Below are 26,818 nucleotides of genomic sequence, written 5' to 3' on the forward strand. Positions count from 1 at the left end.
ACATCTTCTTTATCCATTCATCTGTCAATGGGCATTTAGGTTGCTTCCATGACCTGGCTATTGTAAATAGTGCTGCAGTGAACATTGGGGTGCATGTGTCTTTTTGAATTATGGTTTTCTCTGGGTATATGCCCAGTAGTGGGATTGCTGGGTCATACGGTAATTCTATTTTAAGTTTTTTAAGGAACCTCCACACTGTTCTCCATAGTGGCTGTATCAGTTTACATTCCCACCAGCAGTGCAGGAGGGTTCCCTTTTCTCCACACCCTCTCTAGCATTTATTGCTTGTAGATTTTCTGATGATGCCCATTCTAACTGGTGTGAGGTGATACCTCATTGTAGTTTTGATTTGCATTTCTCTAATAATTAGTGATGTTGAGCAGCTTTCATATGCTTCTTGACCATCTGTATGTCTTCTTGGGAGAAATGTCTATTTAGGCCTTCTGCCCACTTTTTGATTGGGTTGTTTTTTTTTTAATATTGAGCTGCATGAGCTGTTTATATATTTTGGAGATCAATCCTTTGTCCGTTGATTCATTTGCAAATATTTTTGCAAAGGAATAAAAGGAACACAAATTGGAAAAGAAGAAGTAAAACTGTCACTGTTTGCAGATGACATGATACTATACACAGAGAATCCTAAAGATGCCACCAGAAAACTACTAGAGGTAATCAATGAATTTGGTAAAGTTGCAGGATACAAAATTAATGCACAGAAATCTCTTGCATTCCTATACACTAATGATGAAAAGTCCGAAAGAGAAATTAAGGAAACACCCCCATTTACCATTGCAACAAAAAGAATAAAATACCTAGGAATAAACCTACTTGGGGAGACAAAAGACCTGTATGCAGAAAACTTTAAGACACTGATGAAAGAAATTAAAGATGATACAAACAGATGGAGAGATATACCATGTTCTTGGATTGGAAGAGTCAATATTGTGAAAGTGACTATACTACCCAAAGCAATCTACAGATTCAATGCAATCCCTCTCAAATTACCAATGGCGTTTTTTACAGAACTAGAACAAAAAGTCTTAAAATTTGTATGGAGACACAAAAGACCCTGAATAGCCAAAGCAGTCCTGAGGGAAAAAAATGGAGCTGGAGAAATCAGACTCCCTGACTTCAGACTACACTACAAAGCTACAGTAATCAAGACAGTATGGTACTGGCACAGAAACAGAAATATAGATCAATGGAACAGGATAGAAAGCCCAGAGATAAACCCATGCACCTATGGTCAACTAATCTATGACAAAGGAGGCAAGGATATATAATGGAGAAAAGACAGCCTCTTCAATAAGTGGTGCTGGGAAAACTGGACAGCTACATGTAAAAGAATGAAACTAGAACACTCCTTAACACCATACACAAAAATTAACTCAAAATGGGTTAGAGACCTAAATGTAAGACTGGACACTATAAAACTCTTAGAGGAATACATAGGAAGAACACTGACATAAATCACAGCAAGATCATTTTTGATCCACCTCCTAGAGTAATGGAAATTAAAAGAAAAATAAACAAATGGGACCTAATGAAACGTATAAGCTTTTTCAAAGCAAAGGAAACTACAAACAGGATGGAAAGACAACCCTCAGAATGGGAGAAAATATTTACAAATGAATCACCGGACAAAGGATTAATCTAAAATTCACTATTGACTCACTATACCATCAATGTTCTAACTCATAATGCTTTCTTAATTGCTCCAATACCTTTAATAATTCCCAGAATAATTCTGGTTTCATCCCCAAGTATTAGTTCATGCAGCTGGTTTAGAAGATTCTGAAGCATTGGTACAGCTATTTGTCTTTGGGGCCAGGTTTTATTCACGATGACATTGCAAGTTTATGCTATGAGCCAGGGCTCAATTATCACAAAAGATTTGTCCATTGGTCAATAATTCATGTTGAATCACTTGAGGGCATGGATCTAACTTTGTTCTGGATGGGGTAGTGGGGGAGGGGTAGGGGGTGGGGGGGACCAAGAGCCCTGTGCACTAGTGGGTTTGAGAAGTGTTCAGATGTATTGGCCTTAATGGTTAAAGTTAATTCTACACAAATTGTAGAAAGAATTAACCAGATGGTTAATTCTCATTCTAAGATCTTGCTTTAAATAGTGCTCTCTAGTTAAGATATACATGTAGACGTCTCTGGTTTTACTATTAAACAATAAATGAAAAAAAAAACAATATGTGAGGTGCATACATTGCACGCATTGTACCAAACACTAGAATCTAATGCCCTTTTTATCTTTCATAACATTGACATTTTGCAGGAGTCCAGGCCAGTTGTTTTACAGATTGTTCTACGTTTTGAATACATCTGATTGTTTCTTCATGGTTAGATTCAGGTTAAGCATTATTTGCAAGAAGACTATATAGGTGATATTGTTCCTTTTTTCCAACTGCACCACATCGGGAGGCCCCGTATTGGTGATGGTATTTTTGATCTTTTGGTTAACTTGGTGCATATATTGCAATACCATATATCACACAGCGACTGTATTCGTACTCAGAGAAGCAAAGTATCAGGCAAGACTCCGAGTGCGCAGCAGTAGGCAGTCGTTTTCCCAGGCTCCTGGGAAGCCCGTTCAACCACGCCCACCCTACTGCCTCCCGCGCCTCTTTTCTCGGAAAATCAACCCTCAGAACCAGAAAGCTCCTACTCCAAGGGGCCCAAATCTTTTCCCATCAGCATGGGTGCGCCTGCGCAGCGAGTCTCCAGGAGGCTCTTTTCCAGCGCCCGACCGCTTTCTTTTTCTGCTCTCCACGGCCTCCCCCGCCGCTCGCTCTTTTCCCTAAGGGGTCATCACGGGGCGCCAAACGCGCGCCCGCGGGAAGGCCGGGGGCGGGGCGCGGCGCGGCGCGGCGCGGCGCGGCACGTCAGTGGCCTTCCGGGCGGAAGTCGGCAGCCTCCGGAGCTGCTGATTGGCTTTCTGGGTGGCGCCTGTGTCGGCCTCCGCGCCAGTTTCGGGCTGGTTGGCGCGGAATCGGAAGACTCCGGGACCATGGCGCTGGTGTACGGCGATGACTGCGACCTCGGGGCGAGCGGTGAGAGATGACCCCGCGCGCGGGGTCCCCAGTTGGGAGTGCGGAGACTGTGGCATGATTGCGGGTGGTGGGGGCTCTGTTTTATTTTTTTCTTAGGTAGGCGCACGCCCGGGTTGACCCGCCGGTCTCTTTGGGCGCGGACCTCGGACGTCCAGGACTGGAACCTGTGAGGCCTCGGACAGGTCTTCTTTGCAGGGCTGTTGGGTCCTGGCAAGCCCGAGCAACCCCCTGCGGGGCTTTTTGTTTGGGAGGCTGCCTCACCTCTCTCACTGCGGGTCTCCGCACTTGGCTGCCTTTCTTTTTATTTCTTTTGGTGAATCTCATCCCACGTGCTGGGCACACCTTCATGAGACTGGCCCCGGTGGGGCACAGTACTGGCCGAAAGTATTTCATTGCTCCCGCCCCAGGTGTCCGCTTGAGGGCTGGGACGGAACGGATGTGCGCCCTTCCCTTGGTAGAAACTGCTGGGGAGATTGTTACACGTTGTACCTCAGCAGGAAAGAAAGCTCTAAGTGCTGTCACGTGAAGATACAAACGCGTTTTGTCTTTGTAGGTAATAGGTTTCTACTTTATGCATTAACAATTTTTTTTCAAATTCTATGGAAAGTTCTTCAGGTGCCGCACAGAAATAGTGTTCACAATCTAGTCATCTCAGGTGAAGCTTCTAAAAAAAAAAGTATCAGTTCAGCAGCATTTCGGATGCCTTGTATATTACTCCGTTTTCAGTGGTAGTATTCCATCTCCAAAAATAGAATACAAAAATGCAAATGGATTTGTCTGATTTCTGAGTTTTGAGCAGTGTGCAACTAAAGTGTGACTTCACTTCAGTGAACTTCCAACTTAAAATTAGGTGCTTCACTCTCTCAGCTCAAGCATCACATCTCCTGTCACTCAAATACATCACCATTAATGAGAACTTGCTTCCTAATTAGCTTCCTTTGCATTCACCTAGTCGTGAATCACAGATTTCAATTTGTTCTTCTAGCCTTTCGCTTTTTAAGACAATTTGTTTTGGAGAGCCCACTAGCCTGAATTACAAATGGGATGTGGGATGTATGTGAACAGTCTTTGCAGCCCTCCATCAGTGATATGTCGCTAAGACCTTTCTTCACCCTAAAAACTACGTTCTCCGTGAACATCAAGAAATCACTCTTTGGAGGACATCGTGCAGTCTCGAGATCCCTCTTAAGTCATGGTGTTGATGAGTGGCTGGGGACTTGTGACTGGAATTTTTCCTTTCCAGCCGACTTGGAAAGATTGTTACCTGAAAGACTGTTGCAGCCTTGTGTGTGTCTGCCTTGGGGGGTGGTGGGGGTACTCCAGATGGTAATTTTGAACCAAATATTTAAACTTTGGTAACTGGATTTTTTTCATGCTGCTGCTTTTTTTTTTTTTTTTTTGCTAACTTACCTACTTGAAGCATTGGAGACATATTCCATAAAGGAAAATTTAGGCCTTTTTTCTCCTTAAGTATTAGAAGATGGGGTGGCTGTGAAAAGTTGAAAGGTCTATAACTAGCTGTTACTGTATATGGAAATGGATAGGGGAGAGTTTAATGATTTAAAAAAGCAGGTACAGTGGTTCATTCGGCAAATATTCATTATGTACCTACGAGGTATAGGCATTCTGTCAGGCTCTGGTTTTACAGTGGTAGGTAAGCTGGGCATGGTTTTTGTCTTCATGGAGTTGAGATGGTAAACATGTAATTATATGCAGTGCTATATTGGGGCTTCCCTGAGAAAACGGCTTTGCTTTATTTTTGTTTTCTAGAAGCTAGACCATGTTAGTGCTAATTGTGAGGTGTTGGCATATGTGTGTGCATCTGTACACACACACACATACACATTAAGTGAGCTCCTGTATTGCTGAGTACAAAGTAAGCCAAGCATCTTCATTTAATCCTTAAGAACTTTATGAAGCAGACATGATTATCCCCATTTCACATATGAGGACCCTGAGGCTCTGCGTTAGAGTCCTTAGGTGTAGGCTACAGGAACCAACTCTAGTTGATTTAAACCGAAAAGGAATTTATCTGAAGGATATCGTGGTGTTCACAAACTCCGGAGAGCCAGTCAGGGGGCACCTTAGCTAGGAACAGTGGTTAAAATCATGCCACAAAACTGGTCCATTGAGGAGGTTGTTGCCAACCATGGCCAAGTACTTGAAACTAGAGCCTTCAAGTACCTTGGGACATTGCTGGCACTGTTGTTCCAGGTGCTCAATCCTCCTGTAGCTCTTGTTACCTCTAGAATCTTCCATCAGCCGTCCCCCTTTCCTTGTCACACTGGCTTGTGATTTAAAGTCTGAGCAGGTGTTCATAATTGGAGGGCCTATTTTATATGCCCATGCCCTAGCTGCAAGGGCATAAAGGAGGGGGGACTTCACAGATTCTGATGCTGGGCAGCTTAAAAAACAACGAGACACCTGGCCACTGTAGCTCAGAGAGGTTAACTGGTTGTCTCACGTCACGCAGTAAGTGGCAGAGCCTGGTTGTGCCGCTTCGTCCTAATCTCCTCCCACTCAGTCTATGCTCTCATGTCCAGCTTACCTTCCACATTGACTTCCTCTTGGTTTCTAAATACACCTTGCATTTTCATCCCTTTGTAATTTGGCTCATGCCTTTTCCTTTGCTTGTGCCCCTTGTTACCCTGTACTCTGATAGTGAAATTCTACTCTTTCTGTGTTGGAAACCTCCCCTGTGAAGCCTTCTCTGATTTCCCAGGCAAAATTAATGGCTCTCTTTTCTACATTTCCTCAATACTGGCTTCCTACCTCTAATATGGCACCATCTTTATGTGATGGTGGGAGCCTCAGGTCTTTTTGCTTTCCTTGACTGGGAGCCCCTTGAGGACCGGCAACTCTGTCCTATTTGTAATTGTACCCCAAACCCTTAGAGTGGCACATCGTTGCCTGTGGAATACGTCTTATTGAAAACCTATGGTTTTTGTCAGAATAATCTGACAAAGGAGTCAAGGGAGTCTTGAAGGGAATACACTGAGGCCACCTTTTCACTCTCAGTGGTCATGTTCCATAATCTCCAAAACCTTTTCATGTAGGCCTGCTCACGATTTTTTGAAATCATTTGAGTGACACCCAAGATTTTGTGGCTGTCATCATTAAGTACCTGCATTCCTTAATGCCTTTCTGAAAATGGATTTAAAAGTCAAATGTGAAAGTCAAACAATAGGCTGAGATGTTATAGAGAGATTCCATTTCCAGAAAGCTAGGGAAAAAAAATCTCTAATTATGCCTCACCTTTAAGATACAGTTTTCAACAGTTTATTGCCAGCACTTGGTACATGTTCTGTAAATTGCATCTTCTATTTCAAACACTTAGTCAAACAGCTGAATGTTGTTATGAATGTTCCAGGGGGGTTGGAGCTTTTAGGATGCCTGTTATCAATACTTCTCCTTTTCTGTGCTTACTACTTTTTATAAAATAATTAACACAAATACAATACAGTACTCAATTTCACAGACATAGGTGGCAGTCGTGCTGAGCCTCAGCTCATCGCTGGCAGGAGGCACTGTCTTGCTTGGCTTGGGTATTCATCAGCTGGCATATGAAAGTCTTCATTCTGTGGATGAAATCTTTTCAGTACGTGTGTGTGAGGTGGTCAGTTTATGATGACCCAAAGTGTGAGTAATTCAAAAGTTGAATGACTGACCACTGAGGCTCTCTGGTACTTCAGTAATTTTCTACAAAACACATTTTAATCTTTGTAATCTTTCACCTCATCCTCTAATGTCGTAACCAACTGCATGAGGCCTGGAAATCAGTGGTGGAATCAAGAATCTCCTTAGAGCCACCTTTGTTAAATTCTCCCAACCCCCAATTTATCCTTCCTTTGGAATCCCAGACACTTTATCTGTACCTCTGTTAGGGCATGTGTTACTTCTAAAAATTGTTTTAGAGTTAGTTGCTACTTACAAGCATATCTCGCTTTATTGTGCTTCACAGATACTTCTTTTTTTTTTTTACAAATTGAAGATTGTGGCATCCCTGCATCGGGCAAGTCTGTTGGTGTCATTTTCCCAACAGCCTTTGCTTATTACTTCATGTCCCTGTGTTAACATTATTTTGGTAATTCTCACATTTCACATTTTTCATTATTATATTTGTTATGGTGACGTGTAATCAGGGATCTTGGACGTTACTACAACTCACTGAAGGCTCAGATGATGGTTAGCGTTTTTACCAATAAAGTATTTTTAAAGACATAATGCTTTTGCATACTTAATAGACTACGGTATAGTGTAAACATAACCCTTATATGCCCTGGGAAACCAAAAAAAAAAAAATTCGTGTGACTAACTTCATTGCTATATTCACTTTATGGGTGTTGGTCTGGAACTGAACCCACAGTATCTCCGAGGTCTGCCAGGTATCTCCCAGGTCAGATTGTAAATTCTGTGAGTCTGTGGGCCCTGTCTTTCTTATCTTTGTGTCTCTCAGAGCTCCTGGTACTTTGCAAAGAGCAGGTGCTCCTCAAAGCCTTTCAAATGTTGATTAACAGAACACAAAATGAATTGTCCCTTTTATAACCACTTAACGGCCTGCCACTTCCCTGGGAAAGGTTGTGGGTTAACGACTGATCTCCCTTTAGTGTCTCCAGGGGATATCAGTTGAATTTGGAAGTTTTCTCTTTTTGGCGGAAAAAAATAACAGTTGCTTCAGCTGGAAATTTCTGAAGAGACACAGGAGCTGCAGATTCAGCCCTGAGCTTGTGAATTATTTCCATTATAAAAAGAATCCATTTGTATAACATTAAACTTGTATATTACTATTGGCTAAAAACTTGCTTTGTTTTTGAGGGAAGATGGCTGACAATTTTGTACATCTCATGTAAATTTGGCTTCTTTTCAGCTGTGTCAGATTCAGGGAGTTTTGTAACTTCTCGATCCCGGAGAGAGAAGAAATCAAAGAAAGGGCGACAGGAAGCTCTGGAAAGACTGAAAAGGGCTAAAGCTGGTGAGAAGTATAAATATGAAGTAAGTAACCATTTTTCTGGGCTTTTTCTCCTGTGCTTCATCTAATTCATAGCCTGTAGATAATTTTATGTCACCTTTGTCACTGATTAGAAATATGCATATATTTAAAGCTTCTTATAATAGTAATTTCTTAATATGCAACATATGGGCATGAGGTAGATTTACAGGTTATGGGAGACTACTGAACTCTTAAAGTTCCTATGAGGCACCTTACAGATGCTTTTAAAATTAGTAAGCACACGGCATCTCTGCTAAGTTCCATGGCTTCGTTGAGGGAACTTACAGATGCTTTTACTTTACTCATAAGGTATTGAGCAGTCTAGCCCAGCACTGCTGCTCCTTGGAGAGAATTGTTTCTAATCTCATATGCAAGGGGAGCGCGGTAGGGACTTGGACCTTCCCTCTGCTGTGTCCTGCGTGTAGGATTGAATGTGATGCCCTTTTGGCTCTTTTCCTCTACCCACTGTCGATGCCCTGCAGGTAGAAAAGCAGATTGGTACCATCTGCACAACATTGTCTAGCTTCACATTGAGGGCACTCCCTGAGGATCTTAACTGCCTCAGGGCTGGAAAGTGATTAATATGAGAAAATAATAATACCAACAACAACAATAGCAACTAATGCAGTTTTTCAGCTAACACTGTTCTAAGTGCTTTTACAAATATGTTCATTTATTTGATCCTTCCAATACCGTATAAAATTAGATACTGTGATTAACAGCATTTCGCATGGGAGGTATCTGAGGTCACAGTGGCAGAGCCTTGATTGGAACCCAGGCAGCCTGGCTTCAGAATGTGCCTGTTTAGCCATGGCCTGTTCTGTTTTGGGGTAGTAAGCAAGTAGAAGAGGATTTTTGTCATTTGGCACCATTCATTCAAGTTAAGGGAGTCAACCAGATCATAAAGGGTTGCTAAAAGGATTACAGTAAAGCAAGAGTAAAGCATTTTTAATGTAGGTACTTCTATAAAGGAGTTCTGTGGGGCATTTCAGATGTTGACACAATGTGACTGATTTCCCATTAATCACTGATGTTAATGGCATGGCTCTAAGAGTTCAAGCTGAGCAGTAGCAGTGTTTTTAGAGATTGAGTCAAAATGACTTTTTAACGCAAAATGATTTTTTTGTTGCGGTACGCGGGCCTCTCACTGCTGTGGCCTCTCCCGTTGTGGAGCACAGGCTCCGGACGTGCAGGCTCAGCAACCATGGCTCACGGGCCCAGCTGCTCCGCGGCATGTGGGATCTTCCCAGACCGGCGCACGAACCCGTGTCCCTGCATCGGCAGGCGGACTCTCAACCACTGCGCCACCAGGGAAGCCCTCAAAATGATATTTAAAAAATTTTTTTAAATTTTATTTTATATTTTAGAACAATATTTGTTTTATTGTTTATTTATTATTATTTTTATTTATTTATTTTTATTTTTTTAACATCTTTATTAGAGTATAATTGCTTTACAATGGTGTGTTAGTTTCTGCTTCACAACAAAATGAATCAGTTATATATATACATATGTTCCCATATCTCTTCCCGCTTGCGTCTCCCTCCCTTCTACCCTCCCTGTCCCACCCCTCTAGGTGGTCACAAAGCACGGAGCTGATCTCCCTGTGCTATGCGGCTGCTTCCCACTAGCTATCTACCTTATGTTTGGTAGTGTATATATGTCCATGCCTCTCTCTCGCTTTGTCACTATTTTTTAAAAATAGTTTTCCGGTGTCTTTTGATAGTATGTAAATGAGTTGCTTAAACGAGAGACACAGTATGCATAATAGACTTAAGCCAACAAAGCTAACCTTGCCAGTTCCCTCTCCCCTCAAAAAGAAAGTTGGTCAGTACAGTCATTTTAATTAGACTAGTTTGTGTTTGGGTTGTCAAAAACTTAATTTGGTAGGGCAGGTAATTTCTGTCATCAAATGATCAAAGGCCAGATCAGTGTTTGCCAGTGATCCCTGTTGAGTAGATTAAACCGGAGGTAAAAACTAAGCTTAATCCTGTAATTACTCTAAGCCCAGGTAGTTGTGGCAGAAATCCAGTCAACTCTACCCATCAGGCTCTCAAAGCTCTGTGTCCAGGTGTTTTTTCCTAGAATCTTAGCTCTTCAGATGGAGTTGGTCGTTTCCTCCAGTCCCCACTTGAAAAGGCAGAACTCTCGAGAGAAGGGGGAGTTTTTAACAAGGTATCTTTAAGTTCTTGCTAACCAGCCCACCAACTTCTCATCTGGGAGATGGGAGCCCGCCAAATTCTCACTGCAGTGGTGTGCATCTATGCTGTCTGTTGCTTTATCTGTGCTGAGGTGGTCTGCTCCGTTCAGGCCAGTAGTTTGTGGTGTTCTGTCCTTCTGGCGGTTGGGCAGCCCGTGTGATTTCAGGCCTTGCCATTCTCTCCGCACTTGCCCTCTGTTTTTAAGACCTGAAAATGGTGGGGAATCAGTGGTAATACAAATAGGGATCACTCAAAAACCATTTCTAGTGTACCCGTAGTGTGTGTTTTGCTGATTTTTGGAGGGGGATGGATGGGGAGATTTTCCTTTTGAATGACATTTGGTTGGTTGAACAGTTATTAAGATTATTGTCTATTTGTGGGGCACCATCAGCTAGTGGAGAGGGAGGTGGCATGTCTTACAGGCTTGCCAAGTACAGGAGAAACCAGTCTCAAAATTACAAGTGACTAATCCCCAAAGCAGCTAATGAAGAATTGGCTATAATTCAGTTTGTTTTTTATGAAGTAGATGAGTAATTGCTGGTGTGACAAGTATATTATGCTAATGGAATCATTTAATATCTTATGTTAACACCCACCTAAAAGGAATACTAAGTTAATTGATGTCTATTTAAGGAAAATCCTGCAGTGGTGTTGAATGTCAGAACTCATGATTTGGTTGCAGCTACTCCTTCAGGCTGCCATTCCACTTTGAATTTGACAATTTTTTCATCAGAATTGTTTAACACTTTCACTCCACTTGAAGCTCTCTCAAACTTGTACGATGGCAGGTAGAGGACTTCACAAGTGTTTATGAAGAAGTTGATGAGGAACAGTACTCGAAGCTGGTCCAGGCCCGCCAGGATGACGACTGGATCGTGGATGATGGTATGTGGGAAGAAACCGCCTGCCAGGCACTGTATCATTTGCTTTTCGTAGCTTCTCACTCGGTGGAGTTGCTGCTTTGCTTGGGCAGATGTAAGGCGCTAACTTAAGGTCATACCTTTGGTTTGGGTTTTCCTCAAATGCATGATTTGAGGGTGTGGAATCAGAAAAATAGGAAGTTTATTGAGGGACATTTTGGAGAAGCCAGGCACACACCTCAGGCTATAGTATAAATCCTCCAGGAAATGACTGTAGCAATTGGAAGGAACCTGTGGGCCATCCCCATGTGATGGGGCGTAGGAAAACTCTATCTCACAGAATGGCTGTGAGGATTACAGGAGACTGTACTCGTGAAGAGTAACTTTGGCAGGGGCCCCGGGCAGAGGCTGGTCCCCATGTTCTTACAGCCCTTGTGGAAGGCTCGATGGTTCCTGTTTGTGGGACTTGACTTCTTGGACGTGTGAGTGCTGACCGCGGAGCAGAGGGAGGGGGGTGTAGACTGTGCCTGCCACTATATTTTTGTTCCTACTTCTGTAATTGAACTCAGCTATATTGCCGGCTTTCCAGGCTCAGTAGTTGTGGCGCACGGGCTTAGTTGCTCTGTGGCATGTGGGATCTTCCCAGACCAGGGATTGAACTCGTGTCTCCTGCATCGGCAGGCGGATTCTTAACCACTGCACCAGCAGGGAAGCCCGACTTCTGGTGATCTTGATTCTTTTACTTTTTTTTTTTTTTTTTTTTTTTTTTTTTGTGGTATGTGGGCCTCTCACTGTTGTGGCCTCTCCCGTTGTGGAGCACAGGCTCTGGACGCGCAGGCTTAGCGACCATGGCTCACGGGCCCAGCCGCTCTGCGGCATGTGGGATCTTCCCCCAACGGGGCACGAGCCTGCGTCCCCCGCATCGGCAGGTGGACTCCCAACCACTGCCCCACCAGGGAAGCCTGATTCTTTTACTTTTTATTCTTCTGGTAGAGTAGAAGTACTGTAAAGCATCCTATTGTGGCAAACTTTGATCCTATGGGCCACGTGATTACCTTAGTTCACCTGAATAGGCATAGTATTCAGTGGATCCTTGAACAATATGGGTTTGAACTGCTTGGGTCCACTTGTATGTGGATATTTTTCAGTATTAAATACTACAGTACTACATGGCCCGTGGTTGGTTGAATCCGCAGATTTGGAAGAACTGTGGATGCTGATGGCTGACTGTAAGTTATGTGTGGATTAACCCCCAGGTTGTTCAAGGGTCAAGTGTATATCCTTTGGTTTTGACTCAGAAGACGTGTGTGGGTGCTGTGTTTCATCTGACTTCTGCTTGAACAGGATTCTGCTGCCCTGAAAAATGGCCTGGGCCAGGAGAACCTCTGAGTGGGTATAAAAGGTTTTTTTTTAATCTTTTTGTCATGGCTAAAATATTATTGGCCAATTTTAGAAATTTGATCCCGATATTACATTTTGTTCCTGCAGATGGTATTGGCTATGTGGAGGACGGCCGAGAGATTTTTGATGATGACCTTGAAGATCATGCCCTTGACTCCCATGAGAAAGGTATCTGCATTTTGAGATATATAGAGTTGTCTAAAATTTCAGACGACTTGGTACTTTGGCACAGTTTCTTTAAGGAAAAAGGACCTACCACAATTGTTTTTCAGTATAAAAAATGTTCTAATGTTGAAAGAAGCGTAGTTATGTAGAAAATTAAACGCAAAAAGCGTAAACAACCAGGAAATGAAGTATCATGTCTCTGTTATCTAAAGAGTTTAGTCTTACTTATTTTGGAACTTTTAGTCCTGTGGTCATTTTAGACTTGATAATTTTGGGGGCTGCAAGAATTGATGTCTTTTCATTCCTACTGAAGTGACATACTTAGAATTTTAGCTCTTTGATAGAAGTACAGTACAATAACAAGGTTTAGAACTTCTGTCGACTTGCTTTGTTTAATTGAAACTTAAAATGATATGAATGTATGTCATAGTTTCTTAGCTACACAATCATTGGCAAAAAAAATTTTTTGAGTAAACAAGCCTGACTTAGTTCCTGTAAAATGAGAGGGGGAAATTCCCTTCAGTATTTGTTTTTTTGGTTTAGTTCATTATTACCACCAAGTGGTAGATCACTGGTCAGCACTCCGTGGCCCACTTACGGCCAGTTTGTTTATGGCCCACTTACGGCCCATTTATTTTTGAACAGCTTTATTGAGACATAATTAACATACCGTACAATTCACCTATTTAAAGTGAACATTTCAGTGGCTTTCAGTATAGTTACAGTAGTACAGCCATCACCACAATCGATTTCATTACCCCAGAAGGAAATCATACCTGTTACTATATAGCCCTCAAGCTAAGAATGGCTTTTACATTTTTAAAGTGTGTGTAAAAAAAGAAAAGAAAAATTCAAAGAAGAATATGCAACAGCTTAAGAGACTTGTGTGGCCACAAAACCTAAAATCTGTGCTCTCTTTACCCTTTTCAGAAAGTCTGCATCTTAATTTGTAGATTATTAACATTTTATGACATTTGTTCACTTTGTCCCTCTTCCCCTTTCCCAGACACATACATGCAGACTTTGTTTTTGGTGAATTTATTGAAAGTAAGTTGTAGACATGCTTCAGTGGTGATCTCCTAAGAACAAGGGTTCTTGTTTTTTTAGTCGCAGTACCATTCTCAGGATGTTATCTAAGATTTTGTCCATATTAAGATTTCCCCAGTTAGCCCAATAGTGTCTTTTATAACTGTTTTTAAAAATGTAGTGTCCACTTGGCTTTTCATGTCTCTTTAGTCTTATTTAGTGTAGAGAGCAGCACCATCCCTCCTTCCTCCCTCTCTGGCCCAATGTCTTTCATGACATTGACATTTTTAAAGGGACCAGGGAATTCCCTGGGGGTCCAGTGGTTAGGACTCCATGCTTTCACTGCCGAGGGTGTGGATTCGATCCCTGGTCGGGGAACTAAGATCCTGGCAAGCCATGTTGTGTGGCCAAAAATAAAATTCAAAAAACAAAAAACAAAAAACGACCAGGCTGGTTGTTTTGCTGAACGTCCCACAACCTGGGATTTGCTTGATTGTCTTTTTGTGCTTAGAATCAGGTTAAATATTTTGACAAAAATAAAATTTAGATGAACTTGTGTCCTTGCCACTCATATCAGGGACACATAAGGTGAGTTTGTCCCATTACTGGTGAAAAGAAGTTTGATCTCTTGGTTTAAGATGATGTTTGTCAGATCTCTTCCTTGTGAAGCTACCTTTCCACCTTTTTTTTTTTTTTTTTTTTTTTTTTTTTTTTTTTTGCGTACATGGGCCTCTCACTGTTGTGGCCTCTCCCGTTGTGGAGCACAGGCTCCGGACGCACAGGCTCAGCGGCCATGGCTCACGGGCCCAGCCGCTCCGCGGCATGTGGGATCTTCCCGGACCAAGGTCCGAACCCGTGTCCCCTGCATCGACAGGCGGACTCCCAACCACTGCGCCACCAGGGAAGCCCCACCTTTTTTAATTAATGGAAATAGGGGTGATAATTTGAAACAGTGTGTGTATATCCCTTTTTCCCACCAACTTTTACCCAGTGCTTTCAGCCTCTACTGATGATCCTTACCCGTTTTTTTTTTTTTTTTTTGGCCACGCCGTGCAGCTTGCGGGATCTTAGTTCCCCAACCAGTGATTGAACCTGGCCCGGCAGTGAGAGTGCCGAGTGCTAACCACTGGACTGCCGGGGAATTCCCCTTACTCTCCTTTTTTAAATTAGCATTTCAAACTCATGGATTTAAATAAAAGTGCTGTTACAGTTCAGTATCCATTATCATTGTTTTTTTGTTTGATGTGCAAATTACCACAAATTTGGCAGTGGGAGACCCTTTGAGCTGGCTCTCCTGTCCTTTTGGCATGGTCTCATCAGTCTTTGAGCATTTCCTTGCTTTCTGGGCCAACAAGATGTTCCAGGTTCTCCTTGGGTGATTCCTGTCCTAGACCTGGAATCACCTATTTCTCCCAAGAATCATGGTCCCTTTTAGTAGAGAATGGTAGCAGATCTGGGGGAGGGATGTGCTCGTTGCTCCTGGGATGTAATGGTTTCTAGGCCCTTTCAGTGAACAGAGCTAGGAGATTATATATACATGTATGCTGTGAATTCATACTGATACATTCGATTCAAGTGTAAAACCACAGAGTACTTCATTTTCCCAATCTATATTTGTGTTTAGCTTCACCCTCAGTGAAAACCCTTGTCTTCTAAAATATACTCAGAATAATTTTGGGAAATTTAGAATTACTAAACCTATACCTCTAGCAACAACCCTTCTAAGTATAGTTTACAATTTCTTTGCAGTTTTTAAAATTTGTTTTTGGCCGCACTGCATGGTATGGGGAACTTCCCCCACCAGGGATTGAACCCGTGCCCCCTGCAGTGGAATCACGGAGTCTTAACCACTGGACCACCGGGGAAGTCCTCTTTGCAGTTTTATTTGTTCTTGGCATATATCCTACTGAGGGTGTATGGTGACGGTGTTGTGTTTAGAAGCTATATGAAGTAATTTTTTTCTGTGCTGTAGTATCAGTTTACTACAGAGGTTCATTTGTTTTTGCTTGTATTTGAATTTAGGCTTTTAAAAATATCCTTTTTTTTCTTTTGTTTTAATTTTAGTTTTTGAGTATTGTAAAACATTTTTATGGCTTAAAAATCAAAATGATATTCAAGAAATAGACTAGATAACTTTTACTCTCACCTCTATGCTTTCTACTTCATTTCTCCCCATCTCCATTTTTATTAGTTTCTAATTATCCTTCCTGTGTTCCCCTTTACAAAAAAATAAGGTTGTATATGTTTTTTTCATGTGGGATGTTATTCGTTCATTCATTAGTTAAATTATGTGGATTATCTTCCTGGTTTCTGCCAACCTGTGTCATGTAGGAACGCTACACACTGGTACCTACCATTAGATAGTAGTGTGGCTAATTGTGTTATTCCTACTTTTTATGAGTCCTTGAAGAAGAGGATGAAGTGAGCCCATGTGATTTTTCACCTCCCTGAAGTGAGGAGGTTTGTGTTAGTTTCTGGCGTTGTTAATTATATCATCTTGAATGAGTCCTATCACCTCTCTGGACATTAGTTTTGTCAGCTATAAATTAGGAGATTGGACTGGACAGGGAGGTTCTCGAGGAAAGGACCCACGTCCTGATCATCTCAGTGCTGATCACAATAGCAAGTGCAAAGAAAATGTGCAGCGCTTATTGAATAAATGAACCATCTCTGTTTCTGTAATCATTATGTTAGCGTTTCCCACTAATACGTCAGTGGAGAGAATGACTTGACATTCTGAAGGAGAACTAATCTTAGAAATCTATTCCATGCTTTGTCACCATTCACCCACAAGTCGCTGCTGTTTCAGTGTCTTTCCCAAGGAGCCCAGTAAGGTCCCAAGATCTTCAGAATGGAAATGGAATTCCGCAATCCACTTTAAACCCTCAGAAGAAATCGTAGAGTTTTGCCTGGGAGTAAAAGGTCAACTCTTTTTGGTGTAGATCCAGTCCCTGGCATGTTGTTTTCAAACAGAGAGAAAAACATCAACTAAATCCCAATGAAGAAAAGTCAGTGGGAAAACGAATAAAACAAATCAAATTGGGGACTTCCCTGGCGGTCCAGTTGTTAAGACTCCGCACTTCCATTGCAGGGGGCCTGGGTTCGATCCCTACTTGGGGAACTAAGATCTAAGATCCCGCATGTTGCGTGGCACGGCCAAGAAAAAAAAAACCGGAAAGAAAGAAAGAAAAAAACAAAAACAAAACAGAAGCCCTAAAATTGTGCAAGAATTTCATCTCAAATGTTGACTCCTGTTCTTTCTCTGTTTCCTGTTGTCCTATCTAATTCCTGCTAACCTACAATGGTGAGATTAAAGCCCCTTAGTGAAGCCTTCCTTGCTAGTCAAACCTCTATTGACCTTCTGTTTTGATACTCTTTTTTAGGACCTGAATTTTGTTTACTAAACATTTTGACCATTGCCTATATTCTCTTTTCAAACTGCTCCAAATGAGCTCTTTAAAAAATTAAATTCCCCTGTCTTATGTTTTTCACAAATGTGCTACAAATCTTTTCATAGTCTTAGGCACATGAAAAGTACATAACAGAAAATTTATCATCTGTGACAGTTAGTGCATTAACGGTGTTTGCAACCATGACCATTATCCAGTTGCAGAACATTCTTTCACACCAGATGGAAACTCATACCCATTAAGCAGTCATTCCCGAGTCTTCCTTCCCTCAGCCCCTGGCAACTGCTAACCGCTTTCTGTCTCTGGATTTCCTATTTTGAATATTTCATACAGTGGGAATCATGCAATTATGTGAACATTTGTGTCTGACCTGTTTCATTTAGCATAGTGTTTTCAAGGTTCGTTCATGCTGTAGCATGAATCAGTACTTCATTCCTCTTTAGGGCTGAACTATTAGATTGCAAGGATAGACCACATTTTGTTTATTCATTTATTAGTTGTAGTGCTTTTGGGTTGTTTCCATCTTTTGGTTATTGTGACCAGTGCTGCAGTGAACGTTTGTGTACCAGTTTTTGTTTGAACACTTGTTTTTAATTCTTTTGGGCATATGCTGAGGAATGGAATTATGTGTATGTATTTTTATTCCCTTTTCTTTCTTACACAAAGGATATTTTCTATAGATACTTCTGTACTTGGCATTTTTTCACTTAAGAAGATATCCTACATCAACTATACTTCAATTAAAAAAGGAAAACAAAAAAGAAATAAAGCTGTATTGATAATGCAGAAAAAATGAAAATTCTGAAATGCTAAAAATAAAAGATAGCCTGAAAATTACTGCATACCAGCACATAGAGGGCTTTCTTGCTTGCTTGCTCATTTCTATATAGCTGCATAGTATTCAGTTGTATGGATGTACCAGGGTTTATTCATGTGGTTTTCTTGTCTTTTCCTTTTTCTTTACATCTTTATTGGAGTATAATTGCTTTACAATGGTGCGTTAGTTTCTGCTTTACAACAAAATGAATCAGTTACACATATACATATGTTCCCATATCTCTTCCCTCTTGCGTCTCCCTCCCACCCTCCCTATCCCACCCCTCCAGGCGGTCACAAAGCACCGAGCTGATCTCCCTGTGCTATGCGGCTGATTCCCACTAGCTATCTACCTTACGTTTGGTAGTCCATGCCTCTCTCTCGCTTTGTCACAGCTTACCCTTCCCCCTCCCCATATCCTCAAGTCCATTCTCTAGTAGGTCTGTGTCTTTATTCCTGTTTTACCACGAGGTTCTTCATGACATTTTTTTTCTTAAATTCCATATATATGTGTTAGCATACGGTATTTGTCTCTCTCCTTCTGACTGACTTCACTCTGTATGACAGACTCTAGGTCTATCCACCTCATTACAAATAGCTCAATTTCGTTTCTTTTTATGGCTGAGTAATATTCCATTGTATATATGTGCCACATCTTCTTTATCCATTCATCCAATGATGGACATTTAGGTTGTTTCCATTTCTGGGATATTGTAAATAGAGCTGCAATGAACATTTTGGTGCGTGACTCTTTTTGAATTATGGTTTTCTCAGGGTATATGCCTAGTAGTGGGATTTCTGGGTCATATGGTGTTCTATTTGTAGTTTCTTAAGTTCTATTTGTAGTTTTTTAAGGAACCTCCATACTGTTCTCCACAGTGGCTGTATCAATTTACATTCCCACCAACAGTGCAAGAGGGTTCCCTTTTCTCCATGCCCTCTGCAGCATTTATTGTTTCTAGAGTTTTTGATGATGGCCATTATGACTGGTGTGAGATGATATCTCATTGTAGTTTTGATTTGCATTTCTCTAATGATTAGTGATGTTGAGCATTCTTTTATGTGTTTGTTGGCAGTCTGTATATCTTCTTTGGAGAAATGTCTATTTAGGTTTTCTGCCCATTTTTGGATTGGGTGGTTTGTTTTTTTCTTATTAAGCTGCATGAGCTGCTTGTAAATTTTGGAGATTAATCCTTTGTCAGTTGCTTCATTTGCGAATATTGTCTCCCATTCTGTGGGTTGTCTTTTGGTCTTGTTTATGGTTTCCTTTGCTGTGCAAAAGCTTTGAAGTTTCATTAGGTCCCATTTGTTTATTTTTGTTTTTATTTCCATTTCTCTAGGAGGTGGGTCAAAAAGGATCTTGCTGTGATTTATGTCATAGAGTGTCCTGCCTATGTTTTCCTCTAAGAGTTTGATAGTTTCTGGCCTTACATTTAGGTCTTTAATCCATTTTGAGCTAATTTTTGTGTATGGTGTTAGGGAGTGATCTAATCTCATGCTTTTACATGTACCTGTCCAGTTTTCCCAGCACCACTTATTGAAGAGGCTGTCCACTGTACATTCCTGCCTCCTTTATTAAAGATAAGGTGACCATATGTGCGTGGGTTTATCTCTGGGCTTTCTATCCTGTTCCATTGATCTATCTTTCCGTTTTTGTGCCAGTACCATACTGTCTTGATTACTGTAGCTTTGTAGTGTAGTCTGAAGTCAGGGAGCCTGATTCCTCCAGCTCCGTTTTTCGTTCTCAAGATTGCTTTGGCTATTCGGGGTCTTTTGTGTTTCCATACAGATGGTGAAATTTTTTGTTCTAGTTCTGTGAAAAATGCCAGTGGTAGTTTGATAGGGATCGCATTGATTGTGTAGATTGCTTTGGGTACTAGAGTCATTTTCACAATGTTGATTCTTCCAATCCAGGAACATGGTATATCTCTCCATCTGTTTGTGTCATCTTTAGTTTCTTTCATCAGTGTCTTATAGTTTTCTGCATAGAGGTCTTTTCTCTCCTTAGGTAGGATTATTCCTAGATATTTTATTCTTTTTGTTGCAATGGTAAATACGAGTGTTTCCTTGATTTCACTTTCAGATTTTTCATCATTAGTGTATAGGAGTGCTAGAGATTTCTGTGCATTAATTTTGTATCCTGCTACTTTCCCAAATTCATTGATTAGCTCTAGTAGTTTTATAGTAGCATCTTTAGGATTCTCTATGTATAGTATCATGTCATCTGCAAATAGTGACAGCTTTACTTCTTCTTTTCCGATTTGGATTCCTCTTATTTCCTTTTCTTCTCTGATTGCTGTGGCTAAAACTTCCAAAACTATGTTGAATAAGAGTGGTGCGAGTGGGCAACCGTGTCTTGTCTTCCTGATCTTAGTGGAAATGCTTTCAGTTTTTCACCATTGAGGACGATGTTAGCTGTGGGTTTGTCATATACGGCCTTTATTATGTTGAGGAAAGTTCCCTCTATGCCTACTTTCTGCAGGGCTTTTATCATAAATGGGTGTTGAATTTTGTCAAAAGCTTTCTCTGCATCTATTGAGATGATCATATGGTTTTTCTTCTTCAATTTGTTAATATGGTGTATCACGTTGATTGATTTGCGTATATTGAAGAATCCTTGCATTCCTGGAGTAAACCCCACTTGATCATGGTGTATGATCTGTTTAATGGGCTGTTGGATTCTGTTTGCTAGTATTTTGTTGAGGATTTTTGCATCTATGTTCATCAGTGATATTGGCCTGTAGTTTTCTTTCTTTGTGACATCCTTGTCTGGTTTTGGTATCAGGGTGATGGTGGCCTCGTAGAATGAGTTTGGGAGTGTTCCTCCCTCTGCTATATTTTGGAAGAGTTTGAGAAGGATAGGTGTTAGCTCTTCTCTAAATGTTTCATAGAATTCACCTGTGAAGCCATCTGGTCCTGGGCTTTTGTTTGTTGGAAGATTTTTAATCACAGTTTCAATTTCAGTGCTTGTGATTGGTCTGTTCATATTTTCTATTTCTTCCTGATTCAGTCTTGGCAGGTTGTGCCTTTCTAAGAATTTGTCCATTTCTTCCAGGTTGGCATAGAGTTGCATGTAGTAATCTCTCGTGATCTTTTGTATTTCTGCAGTGTCAGTTGTTACTTCTCCTGTTCCATTTCTAATTCTATTGATTTGAGTCTTCTCCCTTTTTTTGTTGATGAGTCTGGCTAATGGTTTATCAATTTTGTTTATCTTCTTAAAGAACCAGCTTTTTTTTTTTTAAACATCTTTATTGGGGTATAATTGCTTTACAATGGTGTGTTAGTTTCTGTTTTATAACAAAGTGAATCAGTTATACATATACATATGTTCCCCTATGTCTTCCCTCTTGCGTCTCCCTCCCTCCCACTCTCCGTATCCCACCCCTCCAGGCTGTCACAAAGCACCGAGCTAATATCCTGTGCCTTGCAGCTGCTTCCCCCTAGCTATCTACCTTACTATGTTTGTTAGTGTGTATATGTCCATGACTCTCAGCTTTTAATTTTATTGATCTTTGCTATCGTTTCCTTCATTTCTTTTTCATTTATTTCTGATCTGATCTTTGTGATTTCTTTCCTTCTGCTAACTTTGGGGTTTCTTTGTTCTTTTTTCTTTAATTGCTTTAGGTGCAAGGTTAGGTTGTTTATTCAAGATGTTTCCTGTTTCTGAAGGTAGGATTGTATTGCTATAAACATCCCTCTTAGAATTGCTTTTGCTGCATCCCATAGGTTTTGGGTCGTTGTGTCTCCATTGTCATTTGTTTCTAGGTATTTGTTGACTTCCTCCTTGATTTCTTCAGTGATCACTTTGTTATTAAGTAGTGTATTGTTTAACCTCCATGTGTTTTTGTATTTTTTACAGATCATTTCCTGTAATTGATATCTAGTCTCATAGCATTGTGGTCAGAAAAGATACTTGATACAATTTCAGTTTTCTTAAATTTACCAAGGCTTGATTTGTGACCCAAGATATGATCTCTCCTGGAGAATGTTCCATGAGCACTTGAGAAAAATGTGTATTCTGTTGTTTTTGGATGGAATGTCCTATAAATGTCAATTAAGTCCATCTTGTTTAATGTATCATTTGAAGGTTGTGTTTCCTTATTTATTTTCTTTTTGGATGATCTGTCCATTGGTGAAAGTGGGGTGTTAAAGTCCCCTACTATGAATGTGTTACTGTCCATTTCCCCTTTTATGGCTGTTAGTATTTGCCTTATGTATTGAGGTGCTCCTATGTTGGGTGCATAAATATTTACAATTGTTAATATCTTCTCCTTGGATCGATCCCTTGATCATTATGTAGTGTCCTTCTTTGTCTGTTGTAATAGTCTTTATTTTAAAGTCTATTTTGTCTGATGTGAGAATTGCTACTCCAGCTTTCTTTTGGTTTCCATTTGCATGAAATATCTTTTTCCATCCCCTTACTTTCGGTCTGTATGTGTCCCTAGGTCTGAAGTGGGTCTCTTGTAGACAGCAAATATATGGGTCTTGTTTTTGTATCCAGTCAGCCAATCTGTGTCTTTTGGTGGGAGCATTTAGTCCATTTGCATTTAAGGTAATTATCGATATGTATGTTCCTATTCCCATTTTCTTAATTGTCTTGGCTTCGTTATTGTAGGTCTTTTCCTTTTCTTGTGTTTCTTACCTAGAGAAGTTCCTTTAGCAGTTGTTGTAGAGCTGGTTTGGTGGTGCTGAACTCTCTCAGCTTTTGCTTGTCTGTAAAGGTTTTAATTTCTCCATCAAATCTGAATGAGATCCTTGCTGGGTAGAGTAATCTTGGTTGCAGGTTTTGCTCCTTCATCACTTTAAATATGTCCTGCCAGTCCCTCTGGCTTGCAGAGTTTCTGCTGAAAGATCAGCTGTTAACCTTATGGGGATTCCCTTGTGTGTTATTTTTCCCTTGCTGCTTTTAATATGTTTTCTTTGTATTTAATTTTTGACAGTTTGATTAATATGTGTCTTGGCGTATTTCTCCTTGGATTTTTCCTGTATGGGACTCTGTGCTTCCTGGACTTGATTAACTATTTCCTTTCCCATATTAGGGAAGTTTTCAACTATAATCTCTTCAACAATTTTCTCAGTCCCTTTCTTTTGCTCTTCTTCTGGAACCCCTATAATTCAAATGTTGTTGCGTTTAATGTTGTCCCAGAGGTCTCTGAGACTGTCCTCAGTTCTTTTCATTCTTTTTTCTTTATTCTGCTCTGCAGTAGTTATTTCCACTCTTTTATCTTCCAGGTCACTTATCCGTTCTTCTGCCTCAATTATTCTGCTATTGATCCCATCTAGAGTATTTTTCATTTCATTTATTGTGTTGTTCATCGTTGTTTGTTTCATCTTTAATTCTTCTAGGTCCTTGTTAAATGTTTCTTGCATTTTGTCTATTCTATTTCCAAGATTCTGGATCATCTTTACTATCATTATTCTGAATTCTTTTTCAGGTAGACTGCCTATTTCCTCTTCATTTGTTAGGTCTGGTGGGTTTTTATCTTGCTCTTTCATCTGCTGTGTGTTTTTCTGTCTTCTCATTTTGCTTAATTTACTGTGTTTGGGGTCTCCTTTTTGCAGGCTGCAGGTTTGTACTTCCCGTTGTTTTTGGTGTCTGTCCCCAGTGGCTAAGGTTGGTTCAGTGGGTTGTGTAGGCTTCCTGGTGGAGGGGACTAGTGCCTGAGTTCTGGTGGGTGAGGCTGGATCTTGTCTTTCTGTTGGGCAGGTCCACGTCTGGTGGTGTGTTTTGGGGTGTCTGTGGACTTATTATGGTTTTGGGCAGCCTCTCTGCTAATGGGTGGGGTTGTGTTCCTGTCTTGCTAGTTGTTTGGCATAGCGTGTTCAGCACTGTAGCTTGCTGGTCGTTGAGTGAAGCTGGGTGCTGCTGTTGAGATGGAGATATCTGGGAGATTTTCGCCGTTTGATACTATGTGGAGCTGCGAGGTCTTTTGTGGACCAGTGTCCTGAAGTTGGCTCTCCCACCTCAAAGGCACAGCGCTAACTCCTGGCTGCAGCACCAAGAGCCGTTCATCCACATGGCTCATAAGAAAAGGGAGAAAAAGTAGAAAGAAATAATTAGTAGAAGTAGAAAGAACGAAAGATAGAAAGCAAGCAAGCAAGAAAGAAGGGAGGGAGGAAGGAAGGAGGGAAGGAAGGAAAAAGAGAAAGAAAGAAGATAAAGTAAAATAAAATAAGATAAAATATAATAAAGTTATTAAAATAAAAAAATAATTGTTAAGAGAAAAAAAACAGACGGATAGAACCGTAGGACAAATGGTGGAAGCAAAGCTATACAGATAAAGTCTCATACAGAAGCATACACATACTCACAAAAAGAGGAAATGGGGAAAAAATCATAAATCTTGCTCTCGAAGTCCACCTCCTCAATTTGGATGAATCGTTGTCTAAAGGAGGGAAGGATGGAAAGAAAGAACGAAGATAAAGTAAAATGAAATAAAGTTATTAAAATAAAAAGTAATTATTAAGAAAGAAAATTAAAACAAAAAAATGGACGTCTAGAACCCTCGGACAAATGGTGCAAGCAAAGCTATACAGACAAAATCTCACACAGAAGCATACACATACACACTCACAAAAAGAGGAAAAGGGGAGAAAATCATAAATCTTGCTTTCAAAGTCCACCTCCTTAATTTGGGATGATTCGTTGTCTGTTCATGTATTCCACAGAAGCAGGGTACATCAAGTTGATTGTGGAGCTTTAATCCGTTGCTTGTGAGGGTGCTGGGAGAGATTTCCCTTTTTCTTCTTTGTTCTCAAGCTCCCAGGGGCTCAGCTTTGCATTTGGCCCCGCCTCTGCGTGTAGGTTGCTGGAGGGCGTCTGTTCTTCGCTCACACAGGACGGGGTGAAAGGCGCCGCTGATTCGGGGGCTCTGCCTCACTCAGGCCGGGGGTAATGAGGGGCACGGAGGGCGGGGCGAGCCTGTGGCGGCAGATGCTGGCGTGACGTTGCACCAGCCTGAGGCGCGTCGTGCGTTCTCCCGGGGGAGTTGTCCCTGGATCACGGGACCCTGGCAGTGGCGGGCTGCACAGGCTCCCCGGAAGGGGGGTGTGGTAGTGACCTGTGCTCGCACACAGGCTTCTTGGTGGCAGCAGCAGCCTTAGCGTCTCATGCCCGTCTCTGGGGTCCATGCTTTTAGCCGTGGCTCGCGCCCGTCTCTGGAGCTCCCTTAAGCAGCTTTCTTAATCCCCTCTCCTTGTGCACCAGGAAACGGAAGAAAAAGTCTCTTGCCTCTTCGGCAGGTCCAGAGTTTTCCCCAGACTCCCTCCCGGCCAGCCGTGGCGCACTAGCTCCCTGCAGGCTGTGTTCACGCCGCCAACCCCAGTCCTCTCCCTGTGCTCCGACCGAAGCCCGAGCCTCAGCTCCCAGCCCCGCCCGCCCTGGCGGGTGAGCAGACGAGCCTCTCGGGCTAGTGAGTGCTGGTCAGCACCGATCCTCTGTGCGGGAATCTCCGCTTTGCCCTCCGCACCCCGGTTGCTGTGCTTTCCTCCGCGGCTCTGAAGCTTTCCCCCTCCGCCACCTGCAGTCTCCGCCCGCGAAGGGGCTTCCTAGTGTGTGGAAACCTTTCCTCCTTCACAGCTCCCTCCCACTGGTGCAGGTCCCGTCCCTATCCTTTTGTCTGTGTTTATTCTTTTTTCTTTTGCGCTACCCAGGTACGTGGGGGGTTTCTTGCCTTTTGGGAGGTCTGAAGTCTTCTGCCAGCGTTCAGTAGGTGTTCTGTAGGAGTTGTTCCACGTGTAGATGCATTTCTGGTGTATCTGTGGGGAGGAAGGTGATCTCCGCATCTTACTCTTCCGCCATCTTCCCGGAAGTCTCCCATGTGGTGTTCTTGAATGAACATTTAGATTTTCTGTAATTAGCTCTTGCACATAATACCACATTGAATAACTATGCATATGGTATTTTCCTCAGGGAAAATTCCTAGAGGTGGGATTGCTGGCTCAGAGAGTACATGCACGTGAAGTTTCATGAGATATTGCCAAATTCTTCTCCATTGGAGTTGTTCCATTTTACACTCCCATGAACAACATATGAGTGTCCATTTGGACACCATGGCCTCACCAACAGAATGTGGTGAGAATGTGTTGTCAAGCTTTCACATTTTTGGCACCCTAACATGCAAGAAATGACATCTTGGTGTGGTTCTCATCTGCATTTCTTTTACGTATGAAGTTGGGTATCTTTTCATAAAACTTAATAGCTGTTTATATATTTTATTTTACTTTTTTGGCTGCGTTGGGTCTTCGTTGCTGCACGTGGGCTTACTCTAGTTGCAGCGAGCAGGGGCTACTCTTCATTGCAGTGCATGGGCTTCTCATTGCGGTGGCTTCTCTTTTCGTGTAGCACGGGCCCTAGGCGCGCAGGCTTTCAGTAGTTGTGGCACATGGGCTCTAGAGCATAGGCTCAGTAGTTGTGGTGCACGGGCTTAGTTGCTCCGTGGCATGTGGAATCTTCCTGGACCAGGGCTCAAACCCGAGTCCCCTGCATTGTCAGGCAGATTCTTAACCACTGCACCACCAGAGAAGCCCTATATATTTTTTTAATGTGAACCATATGTTAGTATTTATTGCCCACATTCCCTTTGGGTTTTTGGCCTTTTTTTTCCTGGCCATATAATGCGGTTTGTGGGATCTTAAGTTCCCTGACCAGGGGATCGAACCTGGGTCCCTGCAGTGGAAGTGTGGAGTCCTAACCAGTGGACTGCCAGGGAATTCCACTGGCTTATTTTTTTAATATCAGTGAAATTGGTTTTTTCTCTCTAAAACATATTGCAAAAATTTTCTTCTGTTTTGTCTTTAAACCTGTTTCTGATATAATTGCATCTGTCGATCCTTTTTTTTTCTTGCAGGTGGATTTTGAATCATAGATAGAAAGACTTTCCCCACAT

The 26,818-nt window shown here is 41.7% G+C and overlaps 1 protein-coding gene across 3 annotated transcripts in view; it reads left to right on the top strand.

Moving 5' to 3' along the window:
- Positions 1-3,018: 3,018 nt before the first annotated feature.
- POLA1 (DNA polymerase alpha 1, catalytic subunit) overlaps positions 3,019-26,818 on the top strand; it is a 306,641-nt gene continuing 282,841 nt past the window's right edge. For 2 of the 3 annotated variants that reach the window (XM_065900491.1, XM_065900494.1), the window contains exons 1-4: positions 3,019-3,061; positions 7,929-8,053; positions 11,041-11,137; positions 12,601-12,681. In XM_065900491.1, coding sequence (XP_065756563.1) covers positions 3,019-3,061; positions 7,929-8,053; positions 11,041-11,137; positions 12,601-12,681 — 346 coding nt within the window. The remainder of the gene's footprint in view (positions 3,062-7,928; positions 8,054-11,040; positions 11,138-12,600; positions 12,682-26,818) is intronic. The other variant, XM_065900493.1, reaches the window with a different exon arrangement.

Source organism: Phocoena phocoena, chromosome X (genome assembly GCF_963924675.1).
Source record: "Phocoena phocoena chromosome X, mPhoPho1.1, whole genome shotgun sequence".
Taxonomy (NCBI): domain Eukaryota; kingdom Metazoa; phylum Chordata; class Mammalia; order Artiodactyla; family Phocoenidae; genus Phocoena; species Phocoena phocoena.